General features: G+C 41.8%; 3 protein-coding genes across 3 annotated transcripts; 2 read left to right on the forward strand and 1 right to left on the reverse strand.

Moving 5' to 3' along the window:
• The first annotated feature begins 246 nt into the window (after positions 1 to 246).
• On the forward strand, positions 247 to 3,063 carry LOC110849288 (circumsporozoite protein). The gene is made up of 15 exons (XM_022096691.2): positions 247 to 484; positions 565 to 604; positions 678 to 702; positions 772 to 830; positions 933 to 944; positions 1,026 to 1,041; positions 1,174 to 1,201; positions 1,818 to 1,864; positions 1,950 to 2,012; positions 2,083 to 2,151; positions 2,228 to 2,313; positions 2,373 to 2,418; positions 2,555 to 2,656; positions 2,732 to 2,760; positions 2,846 to 3,063. The coding sequence occupies exons 1-15, from the start codon at positions 321 to 323 to the stop codon at positions 2,957 to 2,959; spliced, it is 900 nt and encodes a 299-aa protein (XP_021952383.1). The 5' UTR covers positions 247 to 320; the 3' UTR covers positions 2,960 to 3,063.
• Positions 3,064 to 3,579: 516 nt separating this feature from the next.
• LOC110849069 (nascent polypeptide-associated complex subunit alpha, muscle-specific form-like) lies at positions 3,580 to 11,154 on the forward strand. Its single transcript, XM_035851386.1, has 29 exons — positions 3,580 to 3,730; positions 3,824 to 4,084; positions 4,167 to 4,260; positions 4,437 to 4,443; positions 4,569 to 4,695; positions 4,860 to 4,895; positions 4,966 to 5,007; positions 5,268 to 5,339; positions 5,770 to 5,808; positions 5,888 to 5,920; positions 5,998 to 6,057; positions 6,115 to 6,357; positions 6,435 to 6,875; positions 6,940 to 7,893; positions 7,984 to 8,283; positions 8,384 to 9,142; positions 9,218 to 9,263; positions 9,372 to 9,393; positions 9,456 to 9,498; positions 9,656 to 9,726; positions 9,802 to 9,844; positions 9,915 to 9,958; positions 10,066 to 10,126; positions 10,200 to 10,271; positions 10,356 to 10,390; positions 10,475 to 10,504; positions 10,631 to 10,715; positions 10,807 to 10,839; positions 10,922 to 11,154. Exons 1-29 carry the CDS (start codon positions 3,580 to 3,582, stop codon positions 11,152 to 11,154), a joined length of 4,437 nt encoding a protein of 1,478 aa, XP_035707279.1.
• Positions 11,155 to 11,990: 836 nt separating this feature from the next.
• On the reverse strand, positions 11,991 to 14,013 carry LOC110848838. Its single transcript, XM_022096165.2, has 9 exons — positions 13,885 to 14,013; positions 13,408 to 13,802; positions 12,995 to 13,327; positions 12,855 to 12,912; positions 12,703 to 12,770; positions 12,581 to 12,629; positions 12,439 to 12,500; positions 12,308 to 12,359; positions 11,991 to 12,217 (listed from the first exon to the last, which is right to left on the reverse strand). The coding sequence occupies exons 1-9, from the start codon at positions 13,934 to 13,936 to the stop codon at positions 12,090 to 12,092; spliced, it is 1,197 nt and encodes a 398-aa protein (XP_021951857.1). The 5' UTR covers positions 13,937 to 14,013; the 3' UTR covers positions 11,991 to 12,089.
• Positions 14,014 to 15,693: the final 1,680 nt, after the last annotated feature.

Consider the following 15,693-nt stretch of genomic DNA (forward strand, 5'->3'; position numbering starts at 1 on the left):
GTGGTCGTGTGGGTGTGGTTTTTCTCAGGTTTATCCCCACTACTTCGACCAGACGAGAGGTCACATATATTCTTTAAAAACCTCCACCTACGTACTGTCCTAGTTGAACACGGAAGTAACTGACGGACAATGGGCAACAAGGAAAAGAATTAAAATGTATAAGTTTTTGAATCGGGGGCACATAAAAAAACAATGCAGATCGCTGAACCAAGCCCACTCCCTGGGCGCCTCAGTCCTCCACGAACTAGTCGTCCATCCGTATATTCATCCACGACTTCTTGTGACCTCCATTTATTCCTCCTTCATTTGCAGAGAGCAGAATGGGGTTCGTCAGCAGACCCACGCGTGCCTGTGCCCTAGTCCTTGTGACCCTGGTGACCCTTCAAGCCACCGTACTCGCCTTCCCACAGCATCGTTACGGTCGACAGGACCCACCCCCAGACGCTGCCCCCAAGAAGAAGGGTGACGCTATAGCCAATGCAAAGTATTGAAGCGATTTATCCAAAAATTAAGGTCGTTCATCTCTGATTTAAATGGCTTTAACACTTTCTCCCTAAATTTCAGGTCCGAAACTGGAATTGCTGCGGCAAATGCTATCACAAAGGTGTGGGCTGATGAATTGATTTATTAGAATTATTAATTTTGTATTTATTTATGTGTTTTCTTATATTTAAAAGGCTGGTGGTAATGCAGTTGCAAATGGTAATGTTCCTTGTTAATTAAATATTTACCTAAAAAAGAGCTGCAATTTGAACTATGCTTGATTTATAGCCGTAAACGGTACCACGGCTGCGGCGACGGCCATGGCTGGCAAAGAGGGTAATGCCCAGGTACGTTTTTCATATTTCAGGTATCTGTATATAGTTCATGTATATTTAATAGTGGTTCTATGCATGTGTCGACATCGTTCTACGTGACGTTACAACTCACAGGCCAATGCAAAAGTATGTAATTATTTTATCAATGCAAATATTTAATCTGTTGTTGTAAGTGAAATATTAAATGATACCCTCTTTTCGTAACAGACTTATGGAGAAGGAGGTAAATAAATGCGAACAAATCACAACTATCATGACCGTTCAGCAAAGAAATTTTGCACTAATGAATATGGAAATATACCACTTTTGGAGGATAATATTTTATAAAATGTCTTGTCTTGATGCAATTTTATAGGTGCAAAATCGAACGCAATGGCGACCGGGTAAGAATAGTTATTTGGGGTGTCCAATAAGTAAAACCGTGCTGTTCGCAACTCCATGCAAAATCGTCGCCTTTTGTGATGAGAGAAAGTTCGAAAGTACAATTTTCTTAACATTAGTGTGTAAGCTTTACTTTCTCTCAAAAGTTATTGATTTCCGTTTGGGAAGGGACCAAGAAATTTAAAATGGATAACACCACCCGATCTATGAGGGTAAAGACACTAGGGGTTCGAACTAAAACTCTAAAGCCAAAATGGATGAATTTCTGCTAAAAAGTTTCTCCGTGCAGCATATGGTGTGATAATAAATCGACTGAAATGACCAAATTTCGACTATATTAAGACATAATATGAGTAACTTTCACCCATCGCTATGAAAAAAACATGCACTGTTTTGGCTTGATGTGGCTGCTTGTTCTCCAGGCAAATTGCTTCCGGATAATTTTTATTGGAGAAATGAAATTAACGATGACTTATTATTATCAAATATGTCTCACTAAAGTCGAGAAAAGCTGTGATTAATCATGCTTGGAAAAAATCTTACTTATTGGACACTCACTACCTCATTTATTTAACAATTTTTAAACATGGTACTAAATAAGGAATAATAAATCCACAGAACTGGGTCGGCCATTGGTAATGCCGAGTCCCTTGGCGTCGGAAATGGTATTTGTTTAAAACTATTTATGATTTTTCCGAGACTGGGCTGGGAGATGGGGTCACAATTTATTAATGTAGCTTTTGTTTCTAGCCCAATCCATGGCTATGGCCGCTTCAGGCACAGCTGTTGGAAATGCATTGGCAGCTGGAGGAGGTGGGTGTGGTTATTTTGGGGTGTAAATGATATGGAATTTTAACTTTATTTATTCCGCAACCCCGTTTAGGAAATGCCACTTCCCAGGCAGCCACATCTGCCGGTGGAAACGCCGAGTCTCAAGCTAAGGCCCTTAAGGGTAACAAATATAGTTTACCGAACTCATAAAAAATCATTTTTGTTGCCAATAAACTAACTGCTTTTTGCCCTTTAAGGTGGTAATGCCTTCGCGGCAGCTCAAACGAAGAATGGAGGTGCGGCCGTGGCTGGTGCCTTGACTTCCGGAGGAGGAAAAGCTCAGGTAAGATTTAATTAAAGACTTTCTTGCTCTAATAAATTAATTCGTCTTTTGTTCCGTAGTCCAATGCCATTGCAAACGGCGGCGACGCTCGTGGTGCAGCGATAGGTACGTACTTCCACCTACTTTCACCCTACAAATACCCATATAGATTTTGTTTCTGTGGCTCAACCGGTTTATTCCGTGAACCACGTGGAATAGATAATCCATGCAATTCTAATTAATGATTTTCGATGATATGTAGCAACTGGCGGAGGTGACTCTCACACAATTGCGCAATCTAAGGGAGGTGAATCCAAGGGTACAGCTTTCTCTGACGGAGGCACGGCTCAATCAGATGCGTCTGGTGAGAAATAATAATTATTTTGGTATCATTAACAGTTTGAATTACAAATTATTATTTTTTTTCATAAAAAATCAGCCACTGGAAATGCTATGTCAAACGCAATGGTAAATTAATTACTTAAATTGATATCCATGAATTATCAATCAATTGGAAGTATTTATTTAATGATAATTTTATTTGCTTAATTAGGTTGACGATCCATCAGAAGGTTCACCAGCAAAGGCAGAAGATGTCGAAAAGCTGATGTCCGATAGTTTTAATATGAGACCGGGAAGTGGCTTCGAGAATGGTGTAGTTGGATAGATCATGTTACATTTATAGAGGGACAAAAAAGAAAGAAATTTTTTACTATCCGGAAAATTGTCGATATTTATTTATCCAAATAAAGGAAATTCGTTCGTTCATGACCTGTGACAGACAAAATTATACAACGAAACAATCTTACAAAATCAAGCAATAAACTGATTTAGTCACCTTTGATACATAACACTGATCTACAAAAAAAACGGTCTCATGATTTCATCGGAAATATTGTCGACATTTTTTGCACCGGAAACACAAACTTTTTCATTCTATGAGGTATTCTTCATACATGAATCGCATGCATTTGCATACAAAAATGCGTACATATTTCCGGAGGAGAAAGTCGCCCAACTTTCTCCTGCCGATTATTCATCCTTTTCAGCACCTACTTAAAATTAGAGCATCTCGAACACGTGCATACATATTTAGGCACATGCCTTACGAAACCGTAACTTTCTCTATGACGTCGACCGACATGACCTCATTGAAATGTTCAATAGGCGCTCTTATTTATTTATTTACATAGGCATTCCAACAATTAACAATGGATGTAGGCCCTTCCGCATTGAGCTCCATTCATTCCTTGAACCCCACCTTAGCCTCATCTCGTATGTTATATGATGGGGGGGCTACGCATACTCATCACACAGACATTCTTACCTCTTCTTCTACTCGTAGTGGGAGGAGCAGAGGTTCTCGCTCGTAGTGCACCATCACAAACAAAGGTTCAATTCAGACCAGTGCGGGACCTTAGTAGTCATCCCATTTCTGGTAAAAGCTTCAAACAATGTAACAAAATATTTGGCTTGTTTTGGAAAAATTGCGAATGAATAAATACACAAGTTTGTACGTGCAAATATTTAGTGGCAAAATACACAACTAATCCAGCTCTCGTTGCAGATAATGAACTTTACAAACGCCAAGCAGACGGTGCCTCTACGACAGAGGGTACCACCACCACCACCCCTCCTCCTCCACCCTCTACGACCCTGGAAACTGGGACCACTGCTGTCCCTGCTTCGGAATCTAGTACTCCTGCCCCCTCTTCTGAACCACCCCCGGGAACTAAAATTGGAACCGTAGTTGCAAATGCGAAAGCAGAAGAGGGCACAGCGGCTGCAAATGGTTCGATATTTGGAAATACATTATTTACATAAATTAAACTTGCAATTAAAAATATGATGTCATGATGCCATGATTCATATAGCGGCTTCAACCAGAGGAGGAAATGTTATCAGTAACGCTGTAAATGGGACCGTGCAATTTCTAATGCACTCACGAATGGGGGTGGGGATTCTCAGGTACGTACTAAATTAAGATGAAATAATTTAAGCAAAATAATTTACAGAGATTGATTCGAGCTCGAATACGTGCATATTTAAGTAATAACTCTGGAACACTTTATGGTTTTCGCTTCAAATATTTAGAATAGTAGCTAGAGGTCTTGGTGATCATGATCATTTGTGTAAAACTTCAGGTCTCTAGTACACAAGCTTTCGCATTAAAATGTCTCGAGTCTGCACTCTAAAGCGTTCTAGAGTTAGTAAATAAAGGATACAAACGTTTATTCAGCCTCAATCCCTCTCAATAAATTAATTATGATTATCAGGCGAACGCGAAAACGTACGGAAGTGGGGGTGCGACCAGTAATTCCATTTCTACTGGTTCGGGATCTGCATCTGGAAATGCAGAGTCGTACGGAACGGGCGCATCCAAAGCTACGGCGGTCACGAAAGGTTTTGTAATTACAAAATTGCAGAGATGGGCAAGATTAAAGTTACTAAATACTTTAAAAAGATCAAAAAATTTAGCCGAAAATCCAACAAAATTATATTTTGCCCATCTCCCAAATTGTAAATATGTTGGATCTCACAGTAAATTTTTTCATTTTATAAAACAGGCGAAGGGACCGCGGCCACAAATGCGCTAAGCACAGGTAATTGATTTTTGACTTTGATCATGCAAATATGTAGATGCATAAATTGATCCTATGTGTATGAAATTAGGTGGCGGCAATGCGACCGCTGCAAGTATCGCGAGTGGGACCGGTGAGTAGACATATATTTACATAAATATTGTCGTTGAAGATGCAAAAGTCCAACCGGATTTGTTAGCCTATATCTTGAAATTCCTTCAATATGGACTTGGGTGAGCTGTAACGGAAAAAAACTACGGTTGGCCTTTTTTTCAGCTTCAACGGCGATATTCATTTAAGTTATAATGCGATTTGAATGTGACACGTGCACACTGCAGTTGATTTAGACCCATTAATTCTACATGTAATGCATTTCGTTGTTATTTTTAACAGGTAGTGCAATTAGTAAAGGAGAAGCATTGTTGGGCGGAAGCGCAGCAGCCTCATCGATCGCGAAACATGGAGGTCTGTGAATATGCACATGTACAATTTAAATTTATCCAGGGTGGTCACTTGTTCAATTACCTTTGTCACCCTGGCATGAACCGATGGAAGAATAGCTACAAATTAACCAAACAAAAAATCTAATTGCGGATTTGATGAGGATACTCTTAAATTGATACAAAAACTGAAAGACAATAAGTTTCAGAATTGTACGAAATCAATAATTTTTACTCCATCAAGACGCATTTGGAATGACCTTAGACAAACAAATATGCGTAATTCTTTATCACTTCCAACTTAAGTGTCAGTAATTTCCTTCAATAACGCAGCCCTTTCAATTTAAAGAAATTGGTTTCAAGTGCATGACACAAATATAACTCTCACAAGCAATAAGCATATGACCACCTTACCAACACGTACATATGTATATGAATTTTCTTTATTTTTATAGGGAACGCAATATCAGACTCAAAGGCCATCGGCGGTGGAGGTTACATATGCAAAAATGATCAAAATTTTGAAACAAATTTACAGCTCCTATACTTATGCATTTAATTCATTTATTTTAGACGCCACCAGTAACTCGATTGCAACCGGGGGTGGTTAGTAAATATACTCAAAACTGATTAGAATTTACTTTCATAATCCTATTTTTCATTTCATTTTATCTTTTTCATAGGAAACGCCTTGAGCAACAGTGTCACCGACTCTGGGAACGCGTACGCCAATAGTGTTGCAGGTTGGGAGCAAATCCAAACTTGTACTTGAATTTTGATAACTAACAAGATATTCTCAGGTGGCGATGGAAATGGAACAGCAACTCCGATCGAGCCTGGCTCTTCGATCATTAGTCACAATGGGAAGAGCGACTTTTCGAACGCACTCCTGATGGGAGGCATGAACATGTTCGGAGGAATGGGCATGTTTGGGAAGAAGAGAAGGAAACGAAGTCCGCCGGGTGACAAAAGCTACGGTGTTAGAAGAAGGTCCAGACGGAGGTCTTCTACGACTAGCATTAACTTTAGCAGGAAGAAGCGAAGTGTGTACGACAAATTTATATTTTGAATTACGAATAAAGAATCTTATTCGAGCGTTTTTCTTAAACCTTGTGTGCAGAGGGTATCGACGCCATTTTGCAGGACAGTGACGAAGCCCCCGTTAGAGCTAGACCTGCTCCTTCCCCTCCTCCTCCTCCTCCATCTAATCGAATGTCGTCACCCCTTTCCTTTGGGTTTGGTGGTGGTATGGGGATGGGGATGGGTATGGGTATGTCCGGGGGTGGTAGTGGATCATCATCTATGAAACAATCCTCATCCTCTAAAATGGCAGAAAGCAGCTCTGCCTCTAGCTCAATGCAAAAGAGTTCCATGATGAGTGGTGGCAGTAGTACGAGCGGATCTGGATCGATGTCATCTTTCGGAGGAATGTCGAGTGGTTTTGGGGGATCATCGTCATCATCGGGAAGTAGTAGTAAATTATCGACAAGTAGTGGATTTGGGGCTGGATTATCGGGATCAGGATTCGGCGCAAGCAGTGGTGCAGTGAAGTCGAAAAGCAGTAAGTAAATTTTGTATTCATGAGGAAAGTCTTCATTTTGATGACTTCTGACGATTTTTTGTAGAGGGTCTGGACATTATTCTGCAGGACAGTGATGAAGCCCCTGTTAGAGCTAGACCTCCTCCCCCTCCGCCTCCCCCATCCTTCGCTGGACCTGCACCCCCTCCGCCTCCCCCGTCCTTCGCTGGACCTGCACCCCCTCCGCCTCCCCCGTCCTTCGCTGAACCTGCACCCCCTCCGCCTCCCCCGTCCTTCGCTGGACCTGCACCCCCTCCGCCTCCCCCGTCCTTCGCTGGACCTGCACCCCCTCCGCCTCCCCCGTCCTTCGCTGAACCTGCACCCCCTCCGCCTCCCCCGTCCTTCGCTGGACCTGCACCCCCTCCGCCTCCCCCATCCTTCGCTGGACCTGCTCCCCCTCCAGCTCCACCGTCCTTCGCTGGACCTGCTCCCCCTCCAGCTCCACCGTCCTTCGCTGGATCTGGACAATCCTCCAGTGGTGAGTCTAGTCAACAAGGGGGATGGTCATCTCAGCAATCATCATCCACGACTACAATGACAGAACAGACAGAACAGACTTCCAGCACAATGCAGGAAAGTTCTATTACGACCGGATACATGGGTGGCAGTGCTTCGTCGGGACAATCATTGTCTGGATCTTCTGGGGAAAATAGCGGTCCTCCGCTGCCAAATCAGGCCGATCCTGGATCACCCCCTCCTGCCGTACAGCAGGTGTATGAACCACCACCCCCTCCACCTGGATGGGGTGCATCGCCAATGGTGGCTGCAGATCATGGTCCTCCGCCGCCAACTTATGAAGCTGCTGAAGGACCACCCCCACCAACCTATCAAGCTGCGGAAGGACCACCCCCACCAACCTATCAAGCTGCCGAAGGACCACCCCCACCAACGATGCAACAGGATTTCCAAGCACCACCCTCTCCCATCCAACAGGCCCCACCTCCGGCATATCTTGATCAATCTAGCGTTATGGCAGCCCATGCAACTAGGCCTAAAAGCAGTTAGTTTGTTCACAAAAAAAACGATTTCTATGAGTTTGGTGAACTATGTATGTATATACATAAATATTTGTCATATTTTCTCAATATAGAAGGTTTAGATGCCATACTTAATGACAGCGACGAAGCTCCCGTGAGACCTAGACCAGTAGCTTCACAACCACCACCTGGATGGGGCGCATCGCCAATGGTGGCTGCAGATCATGGTCCACCCCCACCAACTTATCAAGCTGCTGAAGGACCACCCCCACCAACTTATCAAGCTGCTGAAGGACCACCACCACCACCACAGAATTTCCAAGCACCACCTTCTCCCGTCCAACAGGCCCCACCTCCAGCATATCTTGATCAATCTAGCGTTATGGCTGCCCATGCAACTAGACCAAAAAGCAGTGAGTATTTATGGCTATACCAGCCAGGAATAATTCATTATCTTTTATATGCGTGCATACCTATTTAGAAGTGCATTACAACTTTGCGCCATATTTATAGAGGGATTGGATATTATTCTCAACGACAGCGATGAAGCTCCTGTAAGACCTCGTCCAGCCCCGCCACCACCTCCAGGCTGGAGTCCAACTCCTGTTGAACAACCTCCACCCTCTGTTGAACAACCTCCACAATGGAGTCCTGCCCCCGAACCCCCAGCTCCAGCGCCACAGTGGAGTCCCGCTCCCGAACCCCCAGCGCCACAGTGGAGTCCCGCTCCCGAACCTGAACCTCCAGCTCCCGCGCCACAGTGGAGTCCCGCTCCCGAACCCCCAGCGCCACAGTGGAGTCCCGCTCCCGAACCTGAACCTCCAGCTCCCGCGCCACAGTGGAGTCCCGCTCCCGAACCTGAACCTCCAGCTCCCGCGCCACAGTGGAGTCCCGCTCCCGAACCTGAACCTCCAGCTCCCGCGCCACAGTGGAGTCCCGCTCCCGAACCTGAACCTCCAGCTCCCGCGCCACAGTGGAGTCCCGCTCCCGAACCCCCAGCGCCACAGTGGAGTCCCGCTCCCGAACCTGAACCTCCAGCTCCCGCGCCACAGTGGAGTCCCGCTCCCGAACCCCCAGCTCCCGCGCCACAATGGAGTCCCGCTCCCGAACCTGAACCTCCAGCTCCCGCGCCACAGTGGAGTCCCGCTCCCGAACCCCCAGCTCCAGCGCCGCAATGGGGTTCCGGTGGTGGAGGTGGTCCTGGTTCAGAGGAACAGCCATCACAGCCTCCCCCCGCAGAACAACCCCAACCTGCTGCCCCTCCTAGTCCACGTAAGCTGGCTATTAAGATATCCATACAAATGTGATTGGTCTTTCATGTCTAGGGTTTTTTATTCCTTTAAAAAGCTGGATGTCCGGGGAAAAAAGGTGGGGACGCCAAGGCTAATGCACAGTAAGTATGATAGCGAATCACTAATTATTATAACGTTCATCACATTCTTTCATGTGATGAGCATATTTCAATGGCTTTAATCCTTGAAACTTTCTCCTTGAATTACAGGTCAGAGACTGGAGTTGCCGCGGTATAACTGTACAATGATCCTAGATTTTTCCAACCTTAGTCACTATACTAATTTAATTACAGGCCAACGCTATCACAAAATCTGGAGGCAATGCTATCGCGAACGGTTCGTTATTTCATTATCGTAGAGTGAAGAAATATCTTTGGTGACTTCTCATAATTTTGGCTGCATTATGGGATTAATTTCAAAGTTACATTATGTAAAGCCACTTAAGACCCGAACAAATTAGCCATTTGTTACAATTTATATTGTGAATTTATAGCGGTAAACGGGACTAAAGCGGCTGCCTCAGCCATGGCTGCTTGCGGGGGGAATGCTACGGCCCTCAGCAAAGTTTGTCATCAATAGTATTTTATACAATTTCAAAAATAGATGGGCGACACTAATTATGGAATCTTTTTTTATTAGACTTATGGCGAGGGAGGGGCCTCATCTAACGCCATGGTTAAAGGTTAAATCAGCATAATTTTTAAATGTTCCGGATTTCTTAAAATACCAAACGTTTTTTTTAAAAAATCTAGGTAGTGGGAGTGCTGCTAGCAATGCTCAAAGTCTTGGCTCTGGGGTAATAAGTAATAAATAAAATGAAATATCATGAAAAAGGAATCATATTATTTTATCGTGTCTATTATATTTTGTGTTAAACTAATTTTGTTTTATTAATTTATTAAGGATGCCAAGTCGGCTGCAATATCTGAATCCGGCGACGCAGCAGCAAAATCTGCAGCCCTAGGTTTTTATCTCGTCTATTGATATTTAGCGGAGCTTATATTTGTATGAACATTTTACATTTGTATGAAATTCAGGGGGAGGCAGTGCAGTGAGCAAAGCTCTCGCATCCAAAGGCGGAAACAGTGCAAGTGCGGCGATGGCGAAAGGTATTTGTACATAATTGACAATGAACAGAGTTTATTAAGTAATTGATTTTTCTATATCGTTTCGTTGTATTTATAATTCCAAAGGCGGAGGTAACGCAACGGCGGCATCAACAACAATGGTACAATACAATACGATTTATTTAAATTCGAAAAAATTGTAATATCAACGACACCGAAATATTGATTCAACTTTTATTCACCAGGGCGGCGGAAATGCGCTCTCGCAGTCACAGGTGACCTCATAACATCATCATTATTGATATTATCATTTAAAAAATCAGGGGCAAGATCAAACATCAGATAATATCTTAATCTTCAGCTAACTTTGATCTCTGTTAATCATCAACTTATAATCACAGGCAACTGATGGGGGCCACGCTATCTCAATGAGTGATGCCCAGGGGGGCGGAAATGCTACCAGTTCAGCTGTTGCAGTGGGAGGAGGTGAGTAAGAGTAGTGGGTGGATATTTTGCTGATTTGTTTACTTAATTCCTGGCAGCCTAATTCAAATGCCATAAACTTGTTTCTCGATAGGTAATGCCCACGCGGTATCTAAGGCCCAAAAAGGTAGGAATATTTGTTCCCAAAATCATATATAACTCGGTACGCAACCTCATTTAAAAGTTAGGATTTTGAAATTCCAAAAAAGATGGCGTAGCAGTTGCACAGAGCAAAGCTGACGCTGGAGCTGACGCCCAGAGTGATGCCCAAAGCGAAAAAGGTGGAAATTCATTTGCAACGGCTGTGGTTGGCGGCGAAGACGGTTCGTCAGACAATCCTGAAGATTTTGAAAAGATGTGGGCCGCACAAATGGGGGCACCACCAATGATGGCGATGAAGAGAGGTGCGGTGACTCTTAAGGATCGGACGAATTTAGTGTAATATTGTTCAAAATTACTTTGAAACTAATGTATTTATTTATCTATTTATGAATGAATGAATGAATTATCCTTATTAAATTAGTTTGTTAACAAATGCTACCAACAATAAATTAAAGTTCGATTTCGTACAGATTGTGTTGGTGTGATGATTATGTTGGGGTTCTTTAGGTACCGGGACCGTGCGTACGCAATACGTAAATGTTTGCAAACTGGCTTAACTTAATTTTTCTACACATATCTTGATAATGAACGGAAGATAACATTCGAAATATTGACAAATAAAGTTAACCTTTTCCTCGTTTTTTCCACTAAAACTCCGTGTAATCAAATTATCAATTTTTATACCAGTTTATTTAGTTGTCGTAATCAGAAGTTGATGCCATAAACAAAGTAAGAACGGATTAATTTCCACAACAAACATTATTATCGTATCCAATACGGACAACAATCACGTTTGTGAATTGAATCAGGAGTGTGAACCGTTGTATGCCAAAGGGGGTTTATCATTTCAATCAATGAATCACCGCGTGTTTGAGCGACGCCATGCTTAATCCCGTCCCGTCCAATTATTGAAGAGGATATTTTCCATAATGAATGGTGAGTGAGTAGTAAATATGATTGATTACGGATTCATGTACTATCGTCGTAAATAGAACTTTATTAATGAATTTAAGCAAGGGACATTGAATTAATGTGTCAGGTACGATAAGGTTGGTGTGCGTACCATTTGTGATAATTTACACGTCTATGCTTCATGTTAGTGGGTGAATTGAGCTCAGATTAGCACCGGTATCATGTTTATAAATGATAAATATGAGAGATTGGTTAATGAACTAATTAAATCAATCAATATATAATTTATTGGCAAAGTTTTTAATAATAATGTGTCAAAAATAACGGACCATTATGACAACCTGGCATCTAATCATCTTGCTTCTAAAACAGTTTGACCTTTCCAGGGGAGAGTTTATGCACTCGCTCAAAGTGCACAATAGTTCCGGTCTCTCGGATTGCGGTCATTGTGCAGTTGAAAGTTTCATCGGAATAATCGGGACAATCAATGACTGGAATATTAAAATATTAAAGTTTGTATAAATAAATGAACACAATTATTCAATTAATTAGAGCTAAATGGATAATTATAGCGTCCTTACTTCCATCACACCAGTAATCTGGGTTGATACATGTTCCATCGGCACATTTAATCTGAACCCGACGAAATTAGAAATTAGATATTTGGAAATTTTTGAAATTTAAAAATAATAATAATTCGATATTTGCTTACTTGTCCGGGAATTTGACAAGGACAATTTCTCTCGTCACTGAAATCCCCACAGTCATTGTCCCCTAAAGTTGTTTGCACCGAATGTTACAATCTTCGTCATTTATGTATAATACAGTTGTGTTTTAAAACCATACATACATACCGTCGCACACATAATTTGCAGGGATGCAAATCCCATTGGCACATTCGAACTGTCAAATGTAGAATAGTTTTATAATGTTAGTAGGACATAAAATAATTATCAGTAAAATGGTTTACAAGTACTTGATCAGGGCGACATATAGGAGGAACCCCACACGTATCCGTATCTTCGTCACTGTTATCTCCGCAATCTTAATTCAGAATAATATTTAGCGTATGAATATATACCCTTGGAACAAATAGCTTAAAAATGTGATGGACTTTTGAACTAATACCATTGTAGCCATCGCATATGAAGTTCAACGGTATGCAATTCCCGTTACGACAAGCGAACTGAAATTATAGTGTCATATGCAAATTATTTTGTAATTGTAGCAATGGGGGCAGAGTAAGAATTGCTGATTTATTAGCTTACCTGGGTACTATTGTTGCATGGGGGTCTGATTGTGGTCATGTTTGTCGGTGGGGCTTGGGTAGTTCCGTTGGTGGGTGGGGCTTGGGTAGTACCATTTGTTGGTGGGGCTTGGGTAGTTCCGTTTGTTGGTGGGGCTTGGGTAGTTCCGTTTGTTGGTGGGGCTTGGGTAGTTCCGTTTGTAGGTGGGGCTTGGGTAGTTCCATTTGTAGGTGGGGCTTGGGTAGTTCCATTGGTGGGTGGGGCTGTCGTTGGAGCTACAGGATAGTCCAATTCCATGAAAACTTTGTCGAAAACGACGAATCCACTCGTTGTCTCAGCAAAGATTAGGATATTCTGAGCCCAAGAAAAAAATGGAACAATTTAAACATATAATTATGATTGTGGTACTCTTAAAAGATAGAAAATTAATTTACATCCAAAGACTCAATATCAGGGTAGACTGAGGCATCAATTACGTGGCGACCCCACGAGTCACTTCCATTAAACAAGACATCATTGTGATTGCTCGTTCTGACACGAATGAGAGAATTGTTCCCATTATGGTAAGCATCCAACACAATTGATTTGACGACAAAGCTGTCTAGATTTCTATAGTAGGCAAGGGTGCAAGGGGTTGCATGAACTGTTTGCTCATCAGCTTGGTCACAGGTGGACCAAAATCCGGTCGTGTTTCTCCTTTGGCCGACAGGAATTCCTGGAAGGACTCCAGAACATGTGAAATTTTCGAGTTGTTGGTAATTTTGACAAAGAACGCGTAAAATGTTGGTGTCAATGTCGGAGTTTACGTCCAATGTGTAATTGACAGCGGCTACATAAAATACAATAAGTGGAAATTTCGAAAAAAATTCTTACAATATTATGACTCCATCAAAGCATATGTAATAACGTACCCGAATGGACGTACGCAATCAGGGAAAAAAGAACGAAAAGTCTGGAACTCATTTTAATGTTCCAAAGTGGAGAAAGTTGGTTCTTTTGCTCAAGGTGGAGGAAGGTGAGAAAGTGGAGTAGCCCATGGAAAAAATTTGAGTAATATATGCAAATTTTATCGATATTTATCTAATCATGAAGAGGAATAATTCAATAGTATGTAAATAATACGTAGCATAATGATCACTGTAGCCATTGTCATCACCAATCAATCACCGGTTGATCTCATCTCATTATTCATGCTCTTATGTCCGGATTAAAACTCAATTGACCTGTCCAGTTCATGGAATAAGACATATTACAAATATACGCATAGTCCAGCCCACGCGAGTGATTTACAATTTTTTAATAAGTATAAGCATAAATGAATGACGTATGTGCTAGAGGATTATAATGTTTTGCAAATATTCTGAGGCCTCAGAACATCTGCACACCGTCCTCATGAGGACGGGGTGCATGACGTTTTGCAGGTAGTGTGAAAAACGACTCATCAATTTTTCATGCATGCTGTAAAGTGCAAGTTCATCAAGCACGTTGAAGCCACGCTGAAATATGGATGACGTCGCATAGAACAGTAAACACGAAATAAAATTGGAGTTTTAAACACGAAAGTCTTTGAGTGTCCATTTAGGACGCATGGTGGTCTTGGCGTTAGAGTAGGAGAATTTGGGCGAGGTAATGGGAACAATAAAGTAGTTTCTACCTAAGAAACCTAGCGTTTTCGCAAACTTAAGGCGCCCATATGTAAGTCGCTGACCCAAGTACCGACTGTTTATGAAGAGTTGGTCAAACATCGTGGGTCACAATTAAAAATATCTGTAGAAATGATGTTCGCTGATATGATTTTAATTGGTTGGATTTTACGTATTAGGATAACTGGGGTAAAGGATCTGATAAGTATGAAATAACAATAACGTACATATATTGATGTATGAATCAGTTTGATCAATTAAATAAAATATGCATATCCGGCATTCCATGTACATTTAGTTTATTTTTATGTATGGTGAAATAGTCCCGTTAACAGTTTATACATACGTAAAGACAAGACATAACCGCTACTTAAGTTTTTTAGCAACAAAGGACTCCTATTTTAAAACCCTACTGTGCGACTAATAGATTGCAACAATGTCGTCTATATTTGTCCAACTAATTAAAACATGCCTCGTGTCGCTCTTAACTGAACCCGAATGCATACATTTAAAACGCATTTCCAAGTCACGTCAAAAAACTTATGCAAGCAATCCAACAAGAAATGTCGTCGTCATTTTGTGAATGGAAATTGTCCTACTCACTCATGCACTCATTGGAATGTGTAGATTTTTGAGTAATACACATTTAGGTAACAACTTCCATTCTGGATAAGAATGAAATAACGATCATTATTACATATTTATTATGTCACACGAACGAATGAATAATAATTTGAATACGTCAACCTTAACCAGCTTCCATTGCTTCCTCCCACACAATATGTAACACGGCGTATGCATTATGTGTTATTTATTTCTCGGCGGAACAGGATGGACGATGACGACGACGACGGCCCGAATATTACGTAACGACAAGGTTGTGTATATACTCGCCACATATTCAGCAAGTAGAATTATTTGGCACGTATTGTACGGGACAATGGATCACATTACTTACAACACCAAACCCGGAATGCGAAAAGATTTTGTGTGAATAGCTCGTAAACTTTATTGTGGACAAAGGAAAATCATTAAAAGGTCGACATTGGACTCAAGACTCAAGGCCGAACCTTGCTC

This window comes from Folsomia candida, unplaced genomic scaffold (assembly GCF_002217175.1).
Source record: "Folsomia candida strain VU population unplaced genomic scaffold, ASM221717v1 Fcan01_Sc004, whole genome shotgun sequence".
Lineage (NCBI taxonomy): Eukaryota > Metazoa > Arthropoda > Collembola > Entomobryomorpha > Isotomidae > Folsomia > Folsomia candida.